This window comes from Convolutriloba macropyga, chromosome 15 (assembly GCF_964194025.1).
Source record: "Convolutriloba macropyga chromosome 15, txConMacr16.3, whole genome shotgun sequence".
In the NCBI taxonomy this organism is placed as follows: Eukaryota; Metazoa; Xenacoelomorpha; order Acoela; family Convolutidae; genus Convolutriloba; species Convolutriloba macropyga.
The window spans coordinates 45,750,752-45,769,422 of record NC_134482.1 but is presented as its reverse complement, the minus strand read 5'-3'; the positions used below and the strand labels follow the sequence as shown (position 1 = coordinate 45,769,422).

The window sequence follows — 18,671 nt, the reverse complement described above, 5'->3', positions numbered from 1 at the left end:
GCGTCTAAAATTTGAACACTTATCAACCTAATGTTGACAATAAATGCTGCTTATAATCATCATTGTTTATAAAGATAGGATTTGTTATTTTAAATTGTAGAAATCTGCAAGACCTCAATTCCAATTTTTTCAAAATGTTTTAACATTTTTTCTGTCTCACATTAGATCAAACCGAGTCGTACGATTAGCTTAGCTCGTACACAAAAATGAATTTCTTCATGGGCGGAGGGTTCCCAGCCCTAGCAACGGGTCAAACGGGGACATCGGCGACAACTACCAACATGAACGCGGCGGCCGCTGCAGCTGCAATGTACGGAATGAACCCCCAACAACAAGCAACCCCCGGTGGAACCGCAACTACAGCGACACCGATGGTCAACCCGTTTGCAGCCGCGGCGACAGGAACGGAACTTTTTTCTTTTCCCTTGGAAACAAAGATGACCTATAATTTAAATTGATCTGTTAACACCCTTACATTAGTGTGCATCAATTATATAGCGGCGTAATGGTATGCTATGCACAAATTGTAGTTGAGTACATCAGTACGCATAGAATCTAACCCCGACCCCTCCCTCACCGATAGAATATGATCATCTAGTAATGATATTTCAGTGCCGTTTTAATATGTAAAATTTGTAATTGATAGTCTCACCTGTAGCACTATACGAACCACTATGAATGTAAAATAAACAGGTTTTTGTTCACACTCTCTAATGAAAAAAAAAAATTCACGTGGGAAAAGGAAACAGTTTTCAGGAACTACAGGGGTCCAAAGTTTCAACCTGAATCCATCGGTAGCGGCTGCGGCTACGTACAACCCGTACCAACAGGCTTTTAACCAGTCTATGATGGCGGCAGCTGCGGCTAGCCAGCAGAATTACGCTGCGTATATGGCGGCGGCCAATTTCCAGCAGCAGATGAGCGCGGCTGCGGCGGCAAGTGCGAACAGCTATAAAGGAAATGTGAAACAACAGACCCAAACAAGTGTGTCTAATAATAGCAGACAGTACTCGAATGGGGCTTCAAATCAGAACACATCAGGTGAGACGTTTGATGAGGGTTTATTTCAGTCAAGTTGAGTTAGTAAATATAATTACCTTGATAGTCTATAATGTAAATTAAACGCTTGATTCAAAGAGTGAACACCAAAGCTTAATTTTCATGCTTGCAATGGTTTCGTCACTTACTGGTGTAAGTTTTCTGTATTTTGAGGTTTAATTTTATCATAAATGACTCACCTGACCTTTGAGATTAGATCTTAATTACCGAATATTTAATAAGACGGCTCGTGCGAGTCTTTGCGTGGCACATGAAGGTCGACATAGTCAAGGGAAAAACCAGAAATTATCTAAAGCATTGTTGAGAAAAGTGCAATCAGGTAAAAGGTGAAATAATGAATGTCATTTAAACAATGGCATAATAAACAGCAGAGCATAAGGAAACTTTTTTAGACACTTTCTTCACCGTTTGCGGAATTTAGTGCTATTTTCGTCATTATAACGGTTTAAGATGCTTTGTAAGCTTTTTCATGTAAAACTATTGGAACTTGAATGTTTCTCTCCGCTTTACATTGATCCACTTATTATTATATTATGATTTTTGCATACATTTCAAAGACTTTAATTGTTTTTGAATAAAAAAATTTGATCGAATTCGATTAAATTTGGCCTTATATTAGCATTTTCTCAAAAATTGAGCTTTTCTTCAATTTCTAATTTATTCTGCATGGTTTCCTTATTGAATTACCTGTTTACATCTTTGAGTAAACTTGATGATCGGAAGTAGCTTTCGAATATCCTATTGGTCTTAGTTTCTTATAATTAAAGCTTGTCATAGCTTTTACTGCTTTACTACCTTTCCTTTTTTCTTGTTTCACTGTTGTGTCTGCTTGTTAGAAAATAACTCAAGATGATATATGTGTATTATAATGTATCTTAATATTTATTTTATAACTACAATTAATTTTAGCAATAACCATATTTTCTATTTTTCGAAATTTTTTCCTATTCATACTTGTTAGATTTCTAAAGCATTTTTGAATTTTGTTTGAAGCTTCGTTTGATTTTTTCTTGCTTCGCTGGAGTTTGTAGATTGTTCTATTTTAAAACGTTTGCATCTCGCAAATTTTAAACAATATTCTATTTTGAGCGTCTTCAATCCCGAGTTATTTCTGAAAAATTCAAATAAAAATTGGGACTAAAATTTAGTGCCGTCACAACACTATATAATATAGTGTTGAACACACGATTTGACCAGTTTTTATATTTATCTATTTAGTTTGCGTAATTTAAATTTCAACCATTGACTTTTAAATTTATTCAACCTTAACTTGAAAAAAAGATGCCAAAAATAGGCTTTTTTCAAAATAAAAATTTTTGGCTCAGGTTGTCATTAAGAATACATATAGCTCGAGGATTTTAAGTTGAGCAGGCGTTTAATTTCTCTAAAACAAATTTTGTAGCAGTCCTGTGGTCTTAAATCTGATTTTTTGTGAAGTGTGGACGACGACGAGGGCAAAGAATTTTGTCGAAAACCTCTAAATTAGAATGCGCACAAAATTGGCAGAACTTTAAAGACTGACATTTTATATTTACCTTCCGGCTCTCCCTGCTACTTAGTTGATTTAATACTGCTGTGTAATATCTGTTTGAGTCCTTCGGGCTCAAAATGAGATATAAAGCTAAAATAATTAAAAACTGACAATTTCACCATCTTTTAAATTTTTTTTTGAAATTTCAAAGACTGACATTTTATATTTACCTTCCGGCTCTCCCTGCTACTTAGTTGATTTAATACTGCTGTGTAATATCTGTTTGAGTCCTTCGGGCTCAAAATGAGATATAAAGCTAAAATAATTAAAAACTGACAATTTCACCATCTTTTAAATTTTTTTTTTGAAATTTCAAGACCAACTTTTTATGATTCGTATTATTTACTCAAAACTAAATGCTGCACCATGTCTTTAGGCTAGAAAACATAGCTTTTCATTGAGAGCTAAATGGATCAAAAACCGAATGCAGATTATTTTTTAAAATATGCTTTAAGTTCTGTTTATTGCACTTGAAAGAATGTGTTGCTGAAATCAAACTAGTAACGCATCCTCGAAACTAACATTAGATGGACTCCCGTTGCCGGCAAAAAATAAAATAAGCTTTCACAAGAGTTAAAGAAATATTGCACATTTTTTTGTAAATTTACCAAATACCATTACATAGAACTAAAAAGTCTCTGCCTCAAAACTTCCTAAAACAGACATGTAAATGGACTACGGCATACTTTTTTAAGAATAGCAGTGTTTTAGCTATAAGCAAATTAAACTAAACTTAGTTGGCAGCAGTAGTGGTGGTTGTTTATGCAGTTTTGTCTTTTTGGAGATTTAAGACAATATATTAGTTTTTGGTGGTATATAGAACTCGTTTGGCCGTTAGTGTGTTGCTTAACTTTTTTTCTCTAAGTTTTTTTTATTAATCTGGTATTTAGAATGACGAGTGTGTGATGTATGTGTAAGGATGTTCATAGTAGCATGTCCAAAGTGGCATCATTACGTGGCCAGTGTCCGAAAAATCGGGTATTCATACTCGATTTTGTTGGGCATTTTCCCGACCCATGTTTTAAAGATTAGAGTAACTGTGTGTGGAAACGAGTTCACAAGGCTAATTTAGTTCAAATTTTCAAAATTGTATTGTATTAAGCTTTCACTTTTCATTGTTCTGGGGGCTCTCGTGAAAGCGTGGGACGACGTTTTGTCACTAATTTCCAATCTATAAGTCAAAAGTTTTCTCACTATAGGCAACTCTTTCCAAATAACTAATAAAATGTCAATTAGACCAAAATGAAAGAAAATCCTATTGGTGATTATTTTCATTTTCACAGAAATTGCTCGGTTCTAATTGTGAATTAGGGACACAATCAGCGGTTTTGATATTGCACATATCACTGTCCACAAGAACAATTAAGTTTTTTAATTGGGTCTCAAGTAATTACAAATGAAATTCGGACATTAAAGTCTTAGGCTAATTACATGTTTAAAAATGTGGAAATGGGTTACGTTTATCCTTGAATAATCGTGACAAATTGCAAGCCTCTTCATCGATGTAATCACTTATTTTCTCGTTTTGGTTACTATATTCCTTGGTTGAAAATAAATTTTTTGATGAGGAATGCTATTAGTAAAATCTGGGTACAGAGTGGCGCCACCCGATTCCACAAAATGCATTTTTTTTTGAAAATTGCCTTTTCGCAACGATGAAAGCAGCATACTGCTGGAAAACAGTTTGGAAATTTAAATTTATGGTCAAGATAAGATAGGAAATGCTTTTTTGATTTGAGTTCTGTTTTTTTTTTTTTGTTTCAAGTTTGTCTAATTTTTCGATTTTTAATTAATTTTGAAATGGAATTGTTCTGAAAAACTAAAACACAAAACTGCAATGTTCTGATTGAGACCTTTTAAGTACTCTCAGCAGTGGGACTAGAAAACAACTGAAGAACAGCAATTCCACTAGTTCCTTCGGGCAAAAAAGTTAACCGGCAAATGAGGTTTATATGCTACCAAAAATTAGCATATTGTATTTAATCTTGAGAAAGACAAAACTGAAACCAAATAGGTTCATCAATAAATCAGTAATATTGCCTGTATAAATTAGGAGCATTTAATACTTACTTTTATATACAAAAAACTGTGAATTTTTGTTAACTTGAATATTTAAGCTAACAGTTATAAATGTATAAAATTATTTATATCCCCCACAATGTGAAGCTAGCTTTACTGGCTACTACAAGGACTCCCTTCAGTCGTTTCTGAACTTTTTTTAACGACTAATTGAAAGTTTTCTGTTTAGGAAGTAACGATGCCTCAAATGTTTCGAGTACTTCCTTCTCTGCCAGTCCGACTTCTAACTCCAAAACATCCTCGTACAGTACTTCGGGTACCTACAGCTCAGGTGGAAGCTACAGCAAACCCTACAACAGCTACTCATCCGGATCGGGAAATAGCAGTAGCAACTATTCCTCTAGTTCTTCGAGTAGATACAGTGGAAGTAGTAACAGCAGCAGTAGCCGAAATGCAACAGGGTCAAACAGCCACCCTGTGTCATACAACAAAACCCTGACTGGAGGTTTGTTTCTTTTGAATAATTGGAACTGTTTCAGTCCCCCCGGTAGGATGTGGACCTCCTTAATTGATATTGTTACTAATTTGTAATGGTATATTATTAAACTGTAATGGCTAGTCCTGTCATTGATGTACAAAGAAGTATGATGGCAAAAAAAAACATTTTTTAGAAGTTTACTTTGAACATGTAGAGCTTCTGGCCAAGTTATCCTATGCGTAATTTACATTGTTATTCGATTCATGTGTTATATGAACTTTGAGAATTGAGTTTTCTTTTCCAGGTGAGAATAATTTTGACAGAAACAGTTCTGGGTCGTTCTACCGAAGTGGAAATAGCGGAAATAATGCGAGCAACAGCTACACCAGTCCCACTAAAGTTGGCTATGTGCCAAACAAAACTTCATCGACTTCAAATTCTGGACCTGCAAATACAACCAGTAGCTCCTCTGGAAGCTCGTCGTCTAACAGCAATAACCGACAGAACTTTTCATCTTCTAACGATTCCTCTTCGTACCAAAGAAGATGGAATAATTACAGTGATAGGAACCAAAGCTATGGTAGTGGAGGTGGAGGAGGAAATCGCGAAGGTGGAGGAGGAAATCGTGAAGGTGGAGGTGGAAGTCGTGAGGGTGGAGGTGGAAGTCGTGACGGTGGAAGTGGATATCGTGAAGGTGGAGGAGGCGGATCATCGCATGGCAATTATGTGCCTAGAGGTCCTCTTCATTACTGTGATGTGTGCAAAATCAGCTGTGCTGGGCCTCAAACATACAAGGTTCTTTCTTTGGTTCTTCCATAAATTTCAAAAATATTTGTGTTCTCGATCAAGGTAAATTCACTTGAGAAGTATTGAGAACTTTTCCCAAAGTTTTATTAGTAGTATATCGTGAGCAGATCAGGGGGGGGGGGGGGTAAAAGGACGTACCTATGTATAAAGATTACCTATAGCCTATTTTCATCATTTTTCCAAAGACGTACCTAAAAAAGAGAGTGAGAACAATAGACCTGTCATCTTATCGTAATTACCCGGGGGTAATTATCTTAATTACCCCAAGGAAATGCATCCGCTCTAATGCACTTCAGCTAATCTTATCTACTTAACCTTTTTTGAAAGGAAATAATTATTTTTATGTTTTTTTTTATTTTTCTATTTTCCACTTTTCAATTTTTGAAGTTTTTGATGTAAATTTTTTTATTTTAAATTTATTTTTTTTAAAATTTAATTAAATCAATTTTGGTTGAAAAATGTCGTTTTTTACATAAAGTTTTTGATGAAAAATGCATAATTTGAAATTCTTTTTTTTTATTTGTTAGTTTTCGAAAAAAAATTGTTTTCATTTTTTTTCGAATTTTTGAGTTTAATTTTAAAAAAATAATTATTTTTATAGAAATGTTAATTTTTTTAGAATATTTTTTATTTTAAAAAAGTTGTTTTTTACATAAGGTTTATAACAAAAAATGCAGATTTTTATGTTTTTTTATTTTTCTATTTTATCATTTTTCAGTTTTTTCAAGTTTTTTTTTCATGTAAATTTTTATTATTTTTTTTTGAAAAGAATCGTTTTACTTAAAATAAATGTCTTTCAAAAATGTCGTTTTTTACATAAGGTTTTTAGCGAAAAATGCAGATTTTGATGTTTTTTGTATTTCTATTTTTCCATTTTTCAGTTTTTGAAGTTTTTTAATGTAATTTTTGTTTTGAAAAAAAAATCGTTTTAAAATAAATTTCTTTCAAATATGCGTTTTTTTACATAAGGTTTTAAACAGAAAATGCAATTTTTGCGGTTTTTTTTTCTTTTCAATTTTTCAATTTTTGAAGTTTTTTTATGTAAAAGTCTTACATTAATTTTTTTTTGAAAAATGTTTTACTATAATGAATTTTTTTAACCAATCATATCATTCGTATAATCTATGTTAAAATAAGCTAGGACCGAGAAACTCTGTTCTTTTTGTGTTTTGTCTCAGTTGAATATCAGTGGTCTTAAAAAAATGCAAAATACTCCAACACTTCCTTTTCTTCCTTCAACATCTTTTCTTTCGACAGTTCATTCTGATCTAGATTTCGTTCCCAACAAAGAGGAATCGAAATTTAGAACAACAGTAACTGATAACAACATCGAATTATCCTTTGAGGTGGATTGCACAAGAGTAACAATAAAAACACAGACTACTAGCTTAACACTTCCGAAAGATTTGTGGAGAACTTTAGAGGCTGCTAGACATCATAACCTCCACTTAGCAGAAGAAAAAGTCAACAATTCAGTACTTTCTCTCGCCACTTATTTCCAGGCCATTGAGAGAATTCGAAAAGAACAAGGATTTCATCCACTGAAAGACTGCAAAGGTATTTTGTTCCCGTACTCTCGTGAAATAAATCACTACGGTGTATGGTGGGTAGAAGACATGTTCTCCAAACATGCTGATACAATTTCTACAAAATCAGAAACCTTCGATCTTCCCAATTTCCGAGATCTTATTCTTCCTCCTATCCAAAAAAATGACAATGATGAGAACCAATCACTTCATCAAAATGTTCCTTTCTCGAACTACAGGTGCTCTCCAATATAGGTCTTAACAGTTGCTTGTGTTCACTGATAAATTCTCCCTCACGTGACATGAATTGTCACGTCACGTGATGTTACTAAAAATAGAAATGACATAACGATTACGTCATGATGAACACTCAAATCTCATTGGTTACGACTGCTTTTACATGATCTCATTGGTTACGAAGTCGCAAAAATTCTCGTTCTTACTAAAATTTTATTGGTTCGATTTATAAAGCTCTTTCTTGAAGATAATTCATTCATTTGTTGCTTTTCGTTTTCAATATTCAGTTACCTTATTTATTCAATTCTTCCTTTCTTGCTTTAAAAACTCATCTTTTACTTACTTCACACGCCACAGATGGATCAAAGTTCAGTCTCAGCTGACAGCAAAAAACCCTACGCCTTCCCTTTCCGCAAACAAAACCATAAGGGAAAACCAGTTATTCCTTCCTCCCAGTTTGATTATCATAATGAAAGCATATATTCTTTGTTTACCGATACCAACGTGAAAGTTGAGGACACTGTTTGCAAACCAAATGAGGATCACCATGGAAACAACAACCTTTGGTCTTTCCAAGAATACAGCAACCGGAAATTTCAAATCAGCATCCCAGAGGAGACTATCAACACAAGCTCGAATTGGACCCACTTGAAAGTCTTTCGCAAAAATGTCGAAGGTGAATTTAATCTACATCAGTTTCTGATGCTGTCGGTCTGGGAATTGAAAATTTTCATCCAAAAATCACCTGAGATGTTGAAAGAAGCACTACAATTTGAACCCACAGAAGTTACTGCAAAATTGATGATTGACGAAACTTTGTTCCAGCCAACTGATGTGGAGGAAAATGCAAAATTCGATGTGTTCTGGGAATTGAGTGAGACTGCTAGGCGAAAAGTATGTGTGACCAGAACATTTTACCAAGATGATCCGAATCGATGTTATTTCAGCATCAAGCTCTTCACTCGAGGGACTGAAAAGGAAGGACAGTTTTAGAAGGAAATGCTTCCTTTCTGTCAGAATTGGGGAGTTGCAGAAATTACATCGAATGAGCAATGAAATTATTGCAGTGCTGAACAAAGTCCAAAACCCGACAAAATCGCAAAGTGCATAAAGTAATTGTAAACTTTTATAATGTATGTGATGTCTTTATTTATTCACTTTTTGAATTAAATTCTTTCAGAACAGTTGCTTGATATGAATATTAAGGAAATTGTAGAGTTCGAAAAAGAAATCAGTCAACTTTTGGTTGGAAATACAAAAAGGAAAAATTATTTTTTGGCTGTCTGTCGAAGTTTTGACAAAAATGCAGATCTAGATAAAATTAACAGAGAAGCTCCCTTTGGAGGTCTAATAGGAGTTGGTGATTCAAAGTTAGAAAAACTTTTGAATTGGTCGAAAATTTTTCGTTTACATGCCACATTTCATGATGCAACGGGATACCTGAAAACAAATCTAAATATTGGTCCTGGGTACTGTTACATGGTTCCATTCCTTAATTCAAAATTTAACTTTTGTTTCTTGGGACATATAACAGGTCTAGCATATTGTTGTTTTCTGAAATTTTCACCACGATTCCATTCAATCAAAGTGTGAATCATTATTTCCTAAACACGAACAAAAATCAGTTGCACTCTAATGACAGATCATAACAATCACGCAGCTGACTTTATTTTCGATAACAATCAGGAGCGACCTCCTTGGAAAATTTGCGGACGCACTTGCTCTCGAACAGCTTTTTTGTCAATATTCCAGTGCTTAGTTGTATTAATACTTCTTCTTTTTTCAATTATCAACCTTATTTTTGCTAGAACTTGTGACGAACGAACAGTTTGGACTGCTATTCTTTCAAGTGCTGTAGGTTACATACTTCCTAACCCCAGAGCATAAAATGAACAAGATTATATCAACAAAGGAACGCATTCTGATGTATCTTGTTGGGCCTTCCGGGTCTGTTTTCATTAATGATATGCTGCAAATGAAAACTTTTCAACCCTCGTTTGATCGAATTTTATACTTTTATAAGCACTTTCAGACAATTTACGATACAATGATGCAATCAATTGCAGGCATAGAATTCATTCAGGGTGTTGACTTTGAATTAATTGAGAACTTACCAGCTGACGGCACAAAATATTTACTTATATTCGATGACTCATTAGACATTCTTTCCAAGTCTGAAAAATTCAACGAAATTGCGACAGCCGGTAGACATCGAAATTTAAATTGTGTTTATATCAAACATAATCTCTTCCACAAAAATAAAACTGGACGTGACGCCGAGCTTCAGACTACTCACATTGTTTTGTTCAAATCACCCAGAGATGTGCAGCAAATTGATATATTGGGAAGACAACTGGGTCTGGGAAAACAACTAAAACAATGGTATGATGACGCTACACAACAACCATATGGGCATCTTATGATTGATTTGAGGCCATCTACACCTGATTTGTTAAGATATTGTTCAAATGTAACTTCATTTCCTTCAGAATTCTTCGTACCGAACAGTCGTGCTCGTATTAGTGATATTAATGATAAACGCACAGAATTATTATACTCTGAAGCTCTTTCGGAATATCAACAAGAAATTTCAACCAGCTTTCCTTCTACATTGTCCTAAGGAATTCATCAGATTTCTCTGTGAGTGTATTGTAAACTTGATTAAAGGAAACCTCACAGGATTAAGAAGAAATCAGTTCACTCGCTTCCAAGAACAACTTAGAAAGCTCACATCAAAATCAACAACCCTAAGTTCCAGAAGACTTATATTGGGCTCAAAAGCTGGAATAACAATATTAAGTTACATATACCAACCTTGTATGAACAAATTTTCAACTTTCTTCAATGAGTGAGGTCAAAAAGTTTGTTCTTGTTCCAAAAGAACTGTGGGAGACCAGAAAAAGGAAACCATCGGAACCCTACAGCGAGATCTATAAAAAAGAAGAAACAGCTTTCCCAGTTATCAAAAAAGTGAAAGAAGAACGTTCCGAAGAAACCAATCGTCCACCTAAAGAACTTAAGACAGACCTGGAATTTCACTATAAGAACTATCCTGAGACATTGAAAACTTTGAAAGAGATATACGAAAACAAACGGTTAAAAATTTCACTTTCCAATACAATTATTGTCGACAACGTTGACACAGGAGTTGACATAAAAACATTCCTTCATTCAATTAAATTGAAGAACGCTCCAGTTGATCCAAACTATTTCCTTATTCTTAAAGTTCTAAATCTGAGACCACATCTGGTAAAAACAACATTTTGAGGACACAGTATGGCTCAGACTGGTTCAATTACAGTTTCAGATAGAATCAAATTGCAGAAGTTGTATAAAGGGAAGGGACCAACAGCTTTCGGTTCTATCAATAACCTAACAAAAGCAAGTGGAATCAGTCGCGAGAGAGTTACAGAGTTTTTACAGTCAAAAGACTCTTATACGAAGTACAAAGGAATCAGACGAAAATTTCCCCGGCTAAATGCGCATGCTCGCTATATTGATCAGATTTGGTGCTTGGATCTTGCACAAATGGATAAACTATCACGATGGAATCGAGGTATCAACTTTTTACTCGTTACTGTTGATGTTTTTTCTCGATTTTTGCGAGTGGAAGCATTGCGAAGCAAAGGAGCAGAGGGTGTGAAAGCAGCATTTATCAAGATGTGTTCGAAAAAGAACGAACTCAATGTCCCAAAAAAATTATGGCTAGATCAAGGAAAAGAGTTTTTTGGAGATATGGCTAATTTCTGTGTAGATGTGGGAGTCAAATATTATCACACGTATAGTGAAACGAAAGTAGCTTTTGGCGAGAGAGCTATACGAACCCTAAAAAATTTAATTTACCGCTACCTGGAAGAAAACGACACATTAACCTATATCAAAGAACTGCAAATGTTTGTTGACGTCATTAACTCAAGAATCAATCGGAATATTGGGTTGGCGCCCAAAGATGTAGTGAATGCTGACTTTTTGACTGTCATGTACAAGCGAATGAAGCTACGAAAAAATACAAAGCCCAAGTTTCAAGTAGGAGATAAAGTTAGGTTGGCATTAGCAGAGGGCAATTTTCAAAAAGGATATAAGCCTCACTATACACATGAAATTTTCCCAATTCGAAAAATAAACACTTTGGCTCCCTTCCCCACTTACTTTGTTGTTGATCAGAAAGGTGAAAACATTGATGGAATCTTTTATGAACAAGAATTGTCAAAAGCTAAATAATCATTTTTCAATTAGTCGCGCTAGAAAATGGACGGTTACAATCTGCCTTATTTTAAAGGAGTTCCTCGTCAGAGAGGGCGTGGCTTTGGAGCCTTGGCTAGAACAGTCGCTAGAACAACTCTTCCAAATCTCAAGAAATACGTTTTACCTGCTGCAAAAAAAATTGGACGAGATGTAATCGAGTCAGCCATTCCTGAAATTGGTGGTGTTTTATCAGGACAGACTTCGATTAAAAAAGCAGTAAAGAAGACTGCAAAATCAACAATACAGAAACAAGTTGGTGGTGGTATGAAAAAGAGGAAAAACACTAGACAAAGTATTGTTCGGCAAAAAATTCGGAAAGACTTTCTAAAGAACCTTGACTAATCATTTTCCCAAACAAACGTCACAGTACAGTCAAACGTCATGAATTCGTTTTATCTTGAATTAGTATCCAACGCTTCCTCTCAAGTTTATCCTCAAAATACAATGGCTTCATTCACTAATTTTCTTCCCGACAAAATTGAACTGGATGGATCTTGGGAAGTAGCTTTAGTCGAAGTATCATATCCCGGTATATGTTATAACGTTGAAGGAGGTTTGATGACCTTTCACTATGATGAAAAATTTAAGCATGTCTTCCCCATTCCACCAGCAGTTTTTAACTCTATGGACGAATTTGCGAAGAGTCTTACAGATATTCCCAAAAAAGCACGACATCCCAAAAACTTAGATCCTCAATTTTCTATCAACATCGACAAAAAAAGTCGAAGACTAACTTTCTGCAACAGAGGATCTCAAAATGTATCCTTCAGCAAAAGTTTGGCTGCTAACTTGGGCGTTGAAGCTGACAAACCTGTTATGCCACCTGATTCGAAAGGATCATACAACACCAAGTCCTGGGCAACGGCAGATCTCACTTTTGATATTACTGGAACACATACAGTTTTACTCTACTTGGATATAGTTGAACCCAATTCAGTCGGTGATGTGAAATGTCCTCTTCTACGCTCCTTTCCTTTCAAACACCGAGAGTTCCATAATGATGAGATTTTTAAGAGATGGCAAGTTCTGAGTTATCGCAGTTTCGAACACTTGAGATTCCATAAAGTAATCAAATCGAATTTCCACGGTATCCATGTAGAATTAAGAAACTCTGCTGGACAGCTTGTTCCCTTCTTTCCTATTGGTCAAGTTCAACTTACTTTATTATTCCAGAAAAAATCTTGATCATTTCCTCAATTATCATTATAAAAAACGGTCGGCTAAAATGAATTCCTTGTCTCACTCTATGCTCGACTTTTTTCGGAAAGTTCCAATTTTAGACCCAATTCTTTGGTCCAATGAACAACAAATATTTCCAACAAATTCCTTAAACGAATCAACAATCGAATTTCAATTGGAAACTGATCGTAATTTTTTTCACTGACTTGCGATCTACTCGATTATTCATCAGATGAAGGGTTATTAAAGGCGATCGAACACGTTTGGATAATGCCGAAGAAACATTATTGGTAAACAATGCTCTTCATTCACTTTTCTCTAATTGCGAAGTCTATCTAAACAATGAACAAGTTCACAGTGCCAATTCTCTTTATGCTCACCAAGCTTTTGTCTCTGCTGAATTTTCAGGAACAAAAGGAACCAAGGAGAGCTTATCCCAATGCCAAGGATATCGATACGAGATTGAGCCGAACGATTTTACAAAAAGAGCACTTACAGATACTGTTTTTCAAAAAGATAAAGATGAATTTACTTTTTACGGTCCTATGGTAATAGGTCTATTTGCTTGTGAAACTTTACTTCTCCCAAATGTCAACCTCAGACTGAAATTGATCCGATCATCTCCAGCGTTCTATATGATCGATACTGGTGGGCTGAACTCGGAGGCCTTAATTTTGGAAGCTTGCCTTTTTACTAGACAGGTAGCGATCTCAGATAACTGGATGAGAAGTTTTAAAAGTAGACAGCTGCGAGAACCTGCCATATTTTACTATAATGAAGAACTTCCAAAAACGTTTATCATTCCCGCAGGACAGAACCAGTTTATACAAGAAAATATATTTTCAAACAAACCAATTCGAATGATTGATATTGCTATGAATCTGAATAATGAGTTCAGTGGAACATACAACACTAATCCGTTCCATTTTCGTAAATTTGGTCTTCGACAAGTTAAAATTGTGCGTGGGAAGCAAACTATTGTAAACTTGAAAACAGAAAATCACGTGAGAGCTTATGCTGAAACGATGAAAGCACTCAAATTTGATGATGACGGTCCTAACATTCAATACAAGGATTTTGAAAACCATTTTCATTTATTTTTCGATCTTACTTCAACACAGGAGGCCAATGTCGAAATGCATTTTCCTGATGTAGTTGGAGCAGGAATTCGTTTGGAGCTCTACTTTGCTAACAATTTGGCTAATACTGTAGAATTATTTGTTAGTGGTGAACGTATAAGCTCAATTGCAATTGATAAGGAGGGATCAGTTACTAAAAATGGATAATCAACAACTCTTACATGTTGTCAACAGGTTCCCACACCTAAAGTTCAAATATCTTGGTTCCTTCCCAGCAGATCTTCGACCAAAAAAATTACCTACAAACACGTTTTGTATAATCAACACAGATCCATCTACACAACCGGGCTCGCACTGGATTTTGCTAGCCAATAAAAATGGAAAGTTGTTCTACGGTGATTCGATGGGAGAAGTTTTGGAAAAATATGGCATCAGGACAAAAGCAAACTTTGGTTCATTAGTACAGGAAAAACTCCAAGATTCAGAATTGTGTGGTTTATATGCTATTTATGTTGCACATGTGTTATTTTCTAAAGTCTCGTCTAAATATTTAAATGATTTTCATATTTTGAAGTTCTTTGCTGATGTTTTGTAAGTTTTGACAACCAAAATCTTTAATTGCTTAAACATTAATCCGTATAATGATGCAAATGGTTTTCAAAACTTTTTAAAAAAAATTGTAAATTTTGTACTTAATTATTTGTATGTGTATTTGTATCTAATTTAGTTATTTTATACAATGATTTTTTTTTCAAAAGACATTTTGTGAGGTAAACAGTGAATTAAAAACAGTGAATTAAAACAAAAGAAGGCTAAAAATTTACAAAATCTAAAGAAAATGACTTATATATCTAAAGGAGTAGTGTGAATTCCGTCTTCACAGACTTTACGCTTGGGATAAAAGTATGACAGTCCCACTTTTTTGAGTTCATATGTGCATACTTTCTTATTGTCGACTACGCGAAATCCCCTGTTCGTTGAATATACTCGCTCCTCATCAAACAATACTTTTCTGTATTTGGCTAAGGGTTCCTCGATGTTGTTTTTGTTGAGCCCCTTACTGGATAATTTTACAGTATCTGATTGCTCATCGTAGCAGCAATAAGTTTTTGAGCACAAAGCAATCATTTCTGAGCATCTAAATTCTTCTTTGAACAAGCCTGGAGTTCTCTTATCAAAATTCGCATGCTTGTTGCAACATTCACGTGGGAAAAAGTTGCTGCTTGAGTTTGCTGCAAAATTATCACTGCAGTCGCTCTGTCTCATCCAGTACCACAATGATTGCATTTCTGGTCGAATGATTTTGTCAAGTCTTTCCTCACTAAGCGCCATGTACAGACTGTCGGTATCCATTTCAATCAACTCATATTTGTTTGGATCGCAGAAAGAGGAGAAGAAATTGTACTTGAGTTGTAACATTGTAAGTTTAGCGTACTGCAGAATAAAAAACCCAACAATTATTGGTTCCTTGTGCTCGATACGTGTTTTGCTCATTTCTACCTCATAAATTTCTTCTGGTAGTTCAAAGTCTTGAAAAATCTGTTGTTGATCAACTTGCGGCCCCTTGACATATTTTGTGGTCGTATGCCGACTACGATCCATTCTCTGATACCCGTATGAGCTGTTACCTATCATAGTTTCAGCAACGACTGTTGAGTCTTTGTTTCGGTCTCCTTCGCGGCGAGCATCAACAACGTTTTGCACAAAGGACTGGAAGCAGCGGCGGGGAGTGTATTGTAGGAACCAAAAAACGTCTTTTAGAATTGCTCCTTTTTCCAGATAAAATAATAAAAAGGGGAGTAATAATTGGTCCTATGTCAAGCTTGAAACTAGAAATGAGCATTTTTCTTGGTTTTGACAATAACTTGTGTCGCTCAGCAAATTCTTTCATATGGACCCCAATGTTGTCTCGTCCAACTTCACAATTCTTAAAAATAGCAGGAAAGTCTTCAAAGTAAGGGTACAAGTGTTCGGGGACTTCAAGGCTGCAATCGACCACTCCAAACAAATCTCCTCGTTTTATTTTTTCAATAAGAGCATTTTTAGAAAGGGGTGGTTGAAATGGATATTTCTTGTTGACGAACTCCTTTACTCCATTTATGTTTTGCCTCCTCCACTGTTTCCACTGACACTCCCAAATTTCAACAACTGTGTATCCTAATCCCTGCAGATACTCTCTTCGATCACTATCTCGTTCCCGTGTCTTTAATCCGTTCTCTATATCTTCAAATAACAGCGGCTTTTCCTCCTGACAGGGACAAAAATGAAAGTAGCATCCCATTGCCTCAAACACTGTGTTGCAATGAGAGCAGAAGCCATCGACGAGATAAGTTCCAATTTTTTTCTGTTTTTTGTGACTGAGCTGTGACTGTATTAAACATTCTGGACGAGTGCTCTGCAAGTATTCGATTACCTGCTGCTCAAACAAACTCCTCCAATTCCTTTTTGGGTGAAACTTTGCAGTGTCGTCATTGAACTCCCATTTTGTGTAGAGTCCCGTTGGCATTTCCCTGGTCATTGAGAATGGGTAGAGTTGACTCGCATCAATGCCCACAATAGACTTGCACACATTTTCCGACTCTCTAATCTTTGTTTCGCCAACTTTTGCATATCTGGTGAAGATAATTGAGGGTCCTCCTGTCAGCCAATTTCTGATATAGTTATCATATTCCTTGTCTTGCTCGCAGAATGGGAAAAACGCAGCATCTGTTGATGAATGGAGAAATCTGTTTGCCAAGTTGGGAAGCGTATAGCCCAGTTTCAACATATCAATTTGTTTTGAGTGGTAGAATTGAATCATCTTTGTCATCGCATCAAGAGTGGGCACGACGTCTTTGTTGTTATACCACTTGAGAAAATCACGAAAAGTGTTCATGTTCTCCTTTTCCCAAATGTTTTGAAGTTCCCGGTAGTTCTCTTCTACATTTTTGGGAACTGTTTTTAATTTCAGCTTCTTTAAAGCTTCCTTTTCTTCAATTCCCCTTTTTTTGCAATCCTTGAACTTGTCGTAATCGACTGACAAGACGTTATGGTTTTTCAACTTACTCCAGAAACTTTCAATTGGTGGCAGTTGGGACTCATTCATTTTTTCAGCATTGTCAAACCACTCATAAGGGAAAAACCCTTCTCTTCACTGGCTCCATACGCTTTCAGAAAATTATCCAGAGTTGTAACTCCTCCCAGGAAGTTAAGAATGTCCAGAAATTGCAAGCCAAGAAAGTTCATTCCAATATATTTGTTCCCCGTACGCATCACTTTGGGAACAACGTTTTTCTCGATTAACAGATGATGCAGAAGATATTCTTTTATCAGGTTCAAATCATACCGAGAGCTATTAAACCCGAAAACAGGAATGGTGCTGTAATAGTTCTCAAAGTCTTGTCTCAATTTTGATAACATCTTGAGCTCGCACCTCAGTCTCCTAATTTCAAGTTCTTCATCCTCCTCTTCGTCGGGTTCAGCTTCGTTGCCAAATAAGTCTTCCACTCCAGTGGGTACCTGCCTGTCTTTCACTGGAACCAATTGTCGAACTGCCCAATACTTTTCTTCCAATTACAGCACGAAAGCTTTGAGTTTTTCCCTCATTATAAGTGTGCTTTTTTCTGCTATATTAGTCAAGCTGGATACAAAATCACGGATTAGTTGATTCGGATCTTCGTTGCAAATGAATATTGGGTCTTTAAGTAGGTTGGAAGCTATCGAAACGCTAATGGGAACATGTTTTCCAATCCACGAAGTCAAATCAGTGTTTCTGAGTGTATTGTCGGGGACGGGACGGTTATTGACTCAAAATCAAATACAATAAGATGAGAAAAAAGCCTGAGTTCTTGTGGAACATTAATTTGGACGTCATCCAAACGATCAAAAATAGTTTCTGATAACTGATAGGCTCCTGTTGGATATTTGTGTTGCGTGTTTTCGGAGCAAGTTTGTATGTGCCTCATAAGATTGAAGGATCTGTCGAAAAACTGATCGCATACGTAGCACCGGAATTTTTTGAGGAATTTGTTGATGTCCGCTGTCCAACAGATATGATTTTCATATCTCAGCAACGAAGTTGTCTTTGTGCGTTTCATCAAGGAGCGACGAGTTAGTTCAGCAAACATTTCAGATTGTTCCGCAAAAAATATTGTATAAACTTGAATATTTCTGTCTGTTATCTCTTCAAGTACAGGAATATCGTCTTCATGTATTCCTGGAAAGGTTTCGTCATCTCTCCTTGTCGCTGAGAGAAACATCTGCATCAATTCCATTGTTTTATTTTGTAATTCAACACTACCGTACAAATCGTAAGCTAAAGCACGGAACATACACAGGTTGTCTTGGTAGGGATTTTTTTCACAATCCGAAACAAAACATTTAACGTGCTTGTTCTTGAGCAAAATAGATGGAATATTTTGAGTTATACAGTCTAGAGGAACACCACTGAGGAGAAATACAAAGAAAGTGACATTTGTAACACAATAAAACTTCCATTTCGTGTCTGGACGTTGATTGATTAGATTGGAAAA

At 35.6% G+C, this 18,671-nt stretch overlaps 3 protein-coding genes across 3 annotated transcripts in view; 2 read left to right on the top strand and 1 right to left on the bottom strand.

Annotated features, from left to right (window-relative positions):
- Positions 1-18,671, top strand: part of LOC142354505 (large ribosomal subunit protein bL19m-like) — a 91,667-nt gene that overhangs the window by 28,675 nt on the left and 44,321 nt on the right. The gene's annotated exons all lie outside the window — the stretch shown is intronic.
- LOC142354506 (chromobox protein homolog 3-like) overlaps positions 1-18,671 on the bottom strand; it is a 572,284-nt gene that overhangs the window by 521,134 nt on the left and 32,479 nt on the right. The gene's annotated exons all lie outside the window — the stretch shown is intronic.
- Positions 1-18,671, top strand: part of LOC142354408 (uncharacterized) — a 40,879-nt gene that overhangs the window by 164 nt on the left and 22,044 nt on the right. The window contains exons 2-5 of the mRNA XM_075406692.1: positions 161-406; positions 761-1,041; positions 4,839-5,114; positions 5,392-5,882. Coding sequence (XP_075262807.1) covers positions 207-406; positions 761-1,041; positions 4,839-5,114; positions 5,392-5,882 — 1,248 coding nt within the window. The 5' untranslated portion in view covers positions 161-206. The remainder of the gene's footprint in view (positions 1-160; positions 407-760; positions 1,042-4,838; positions 5,115-5,391; positions 5,883-18,671) is intronic.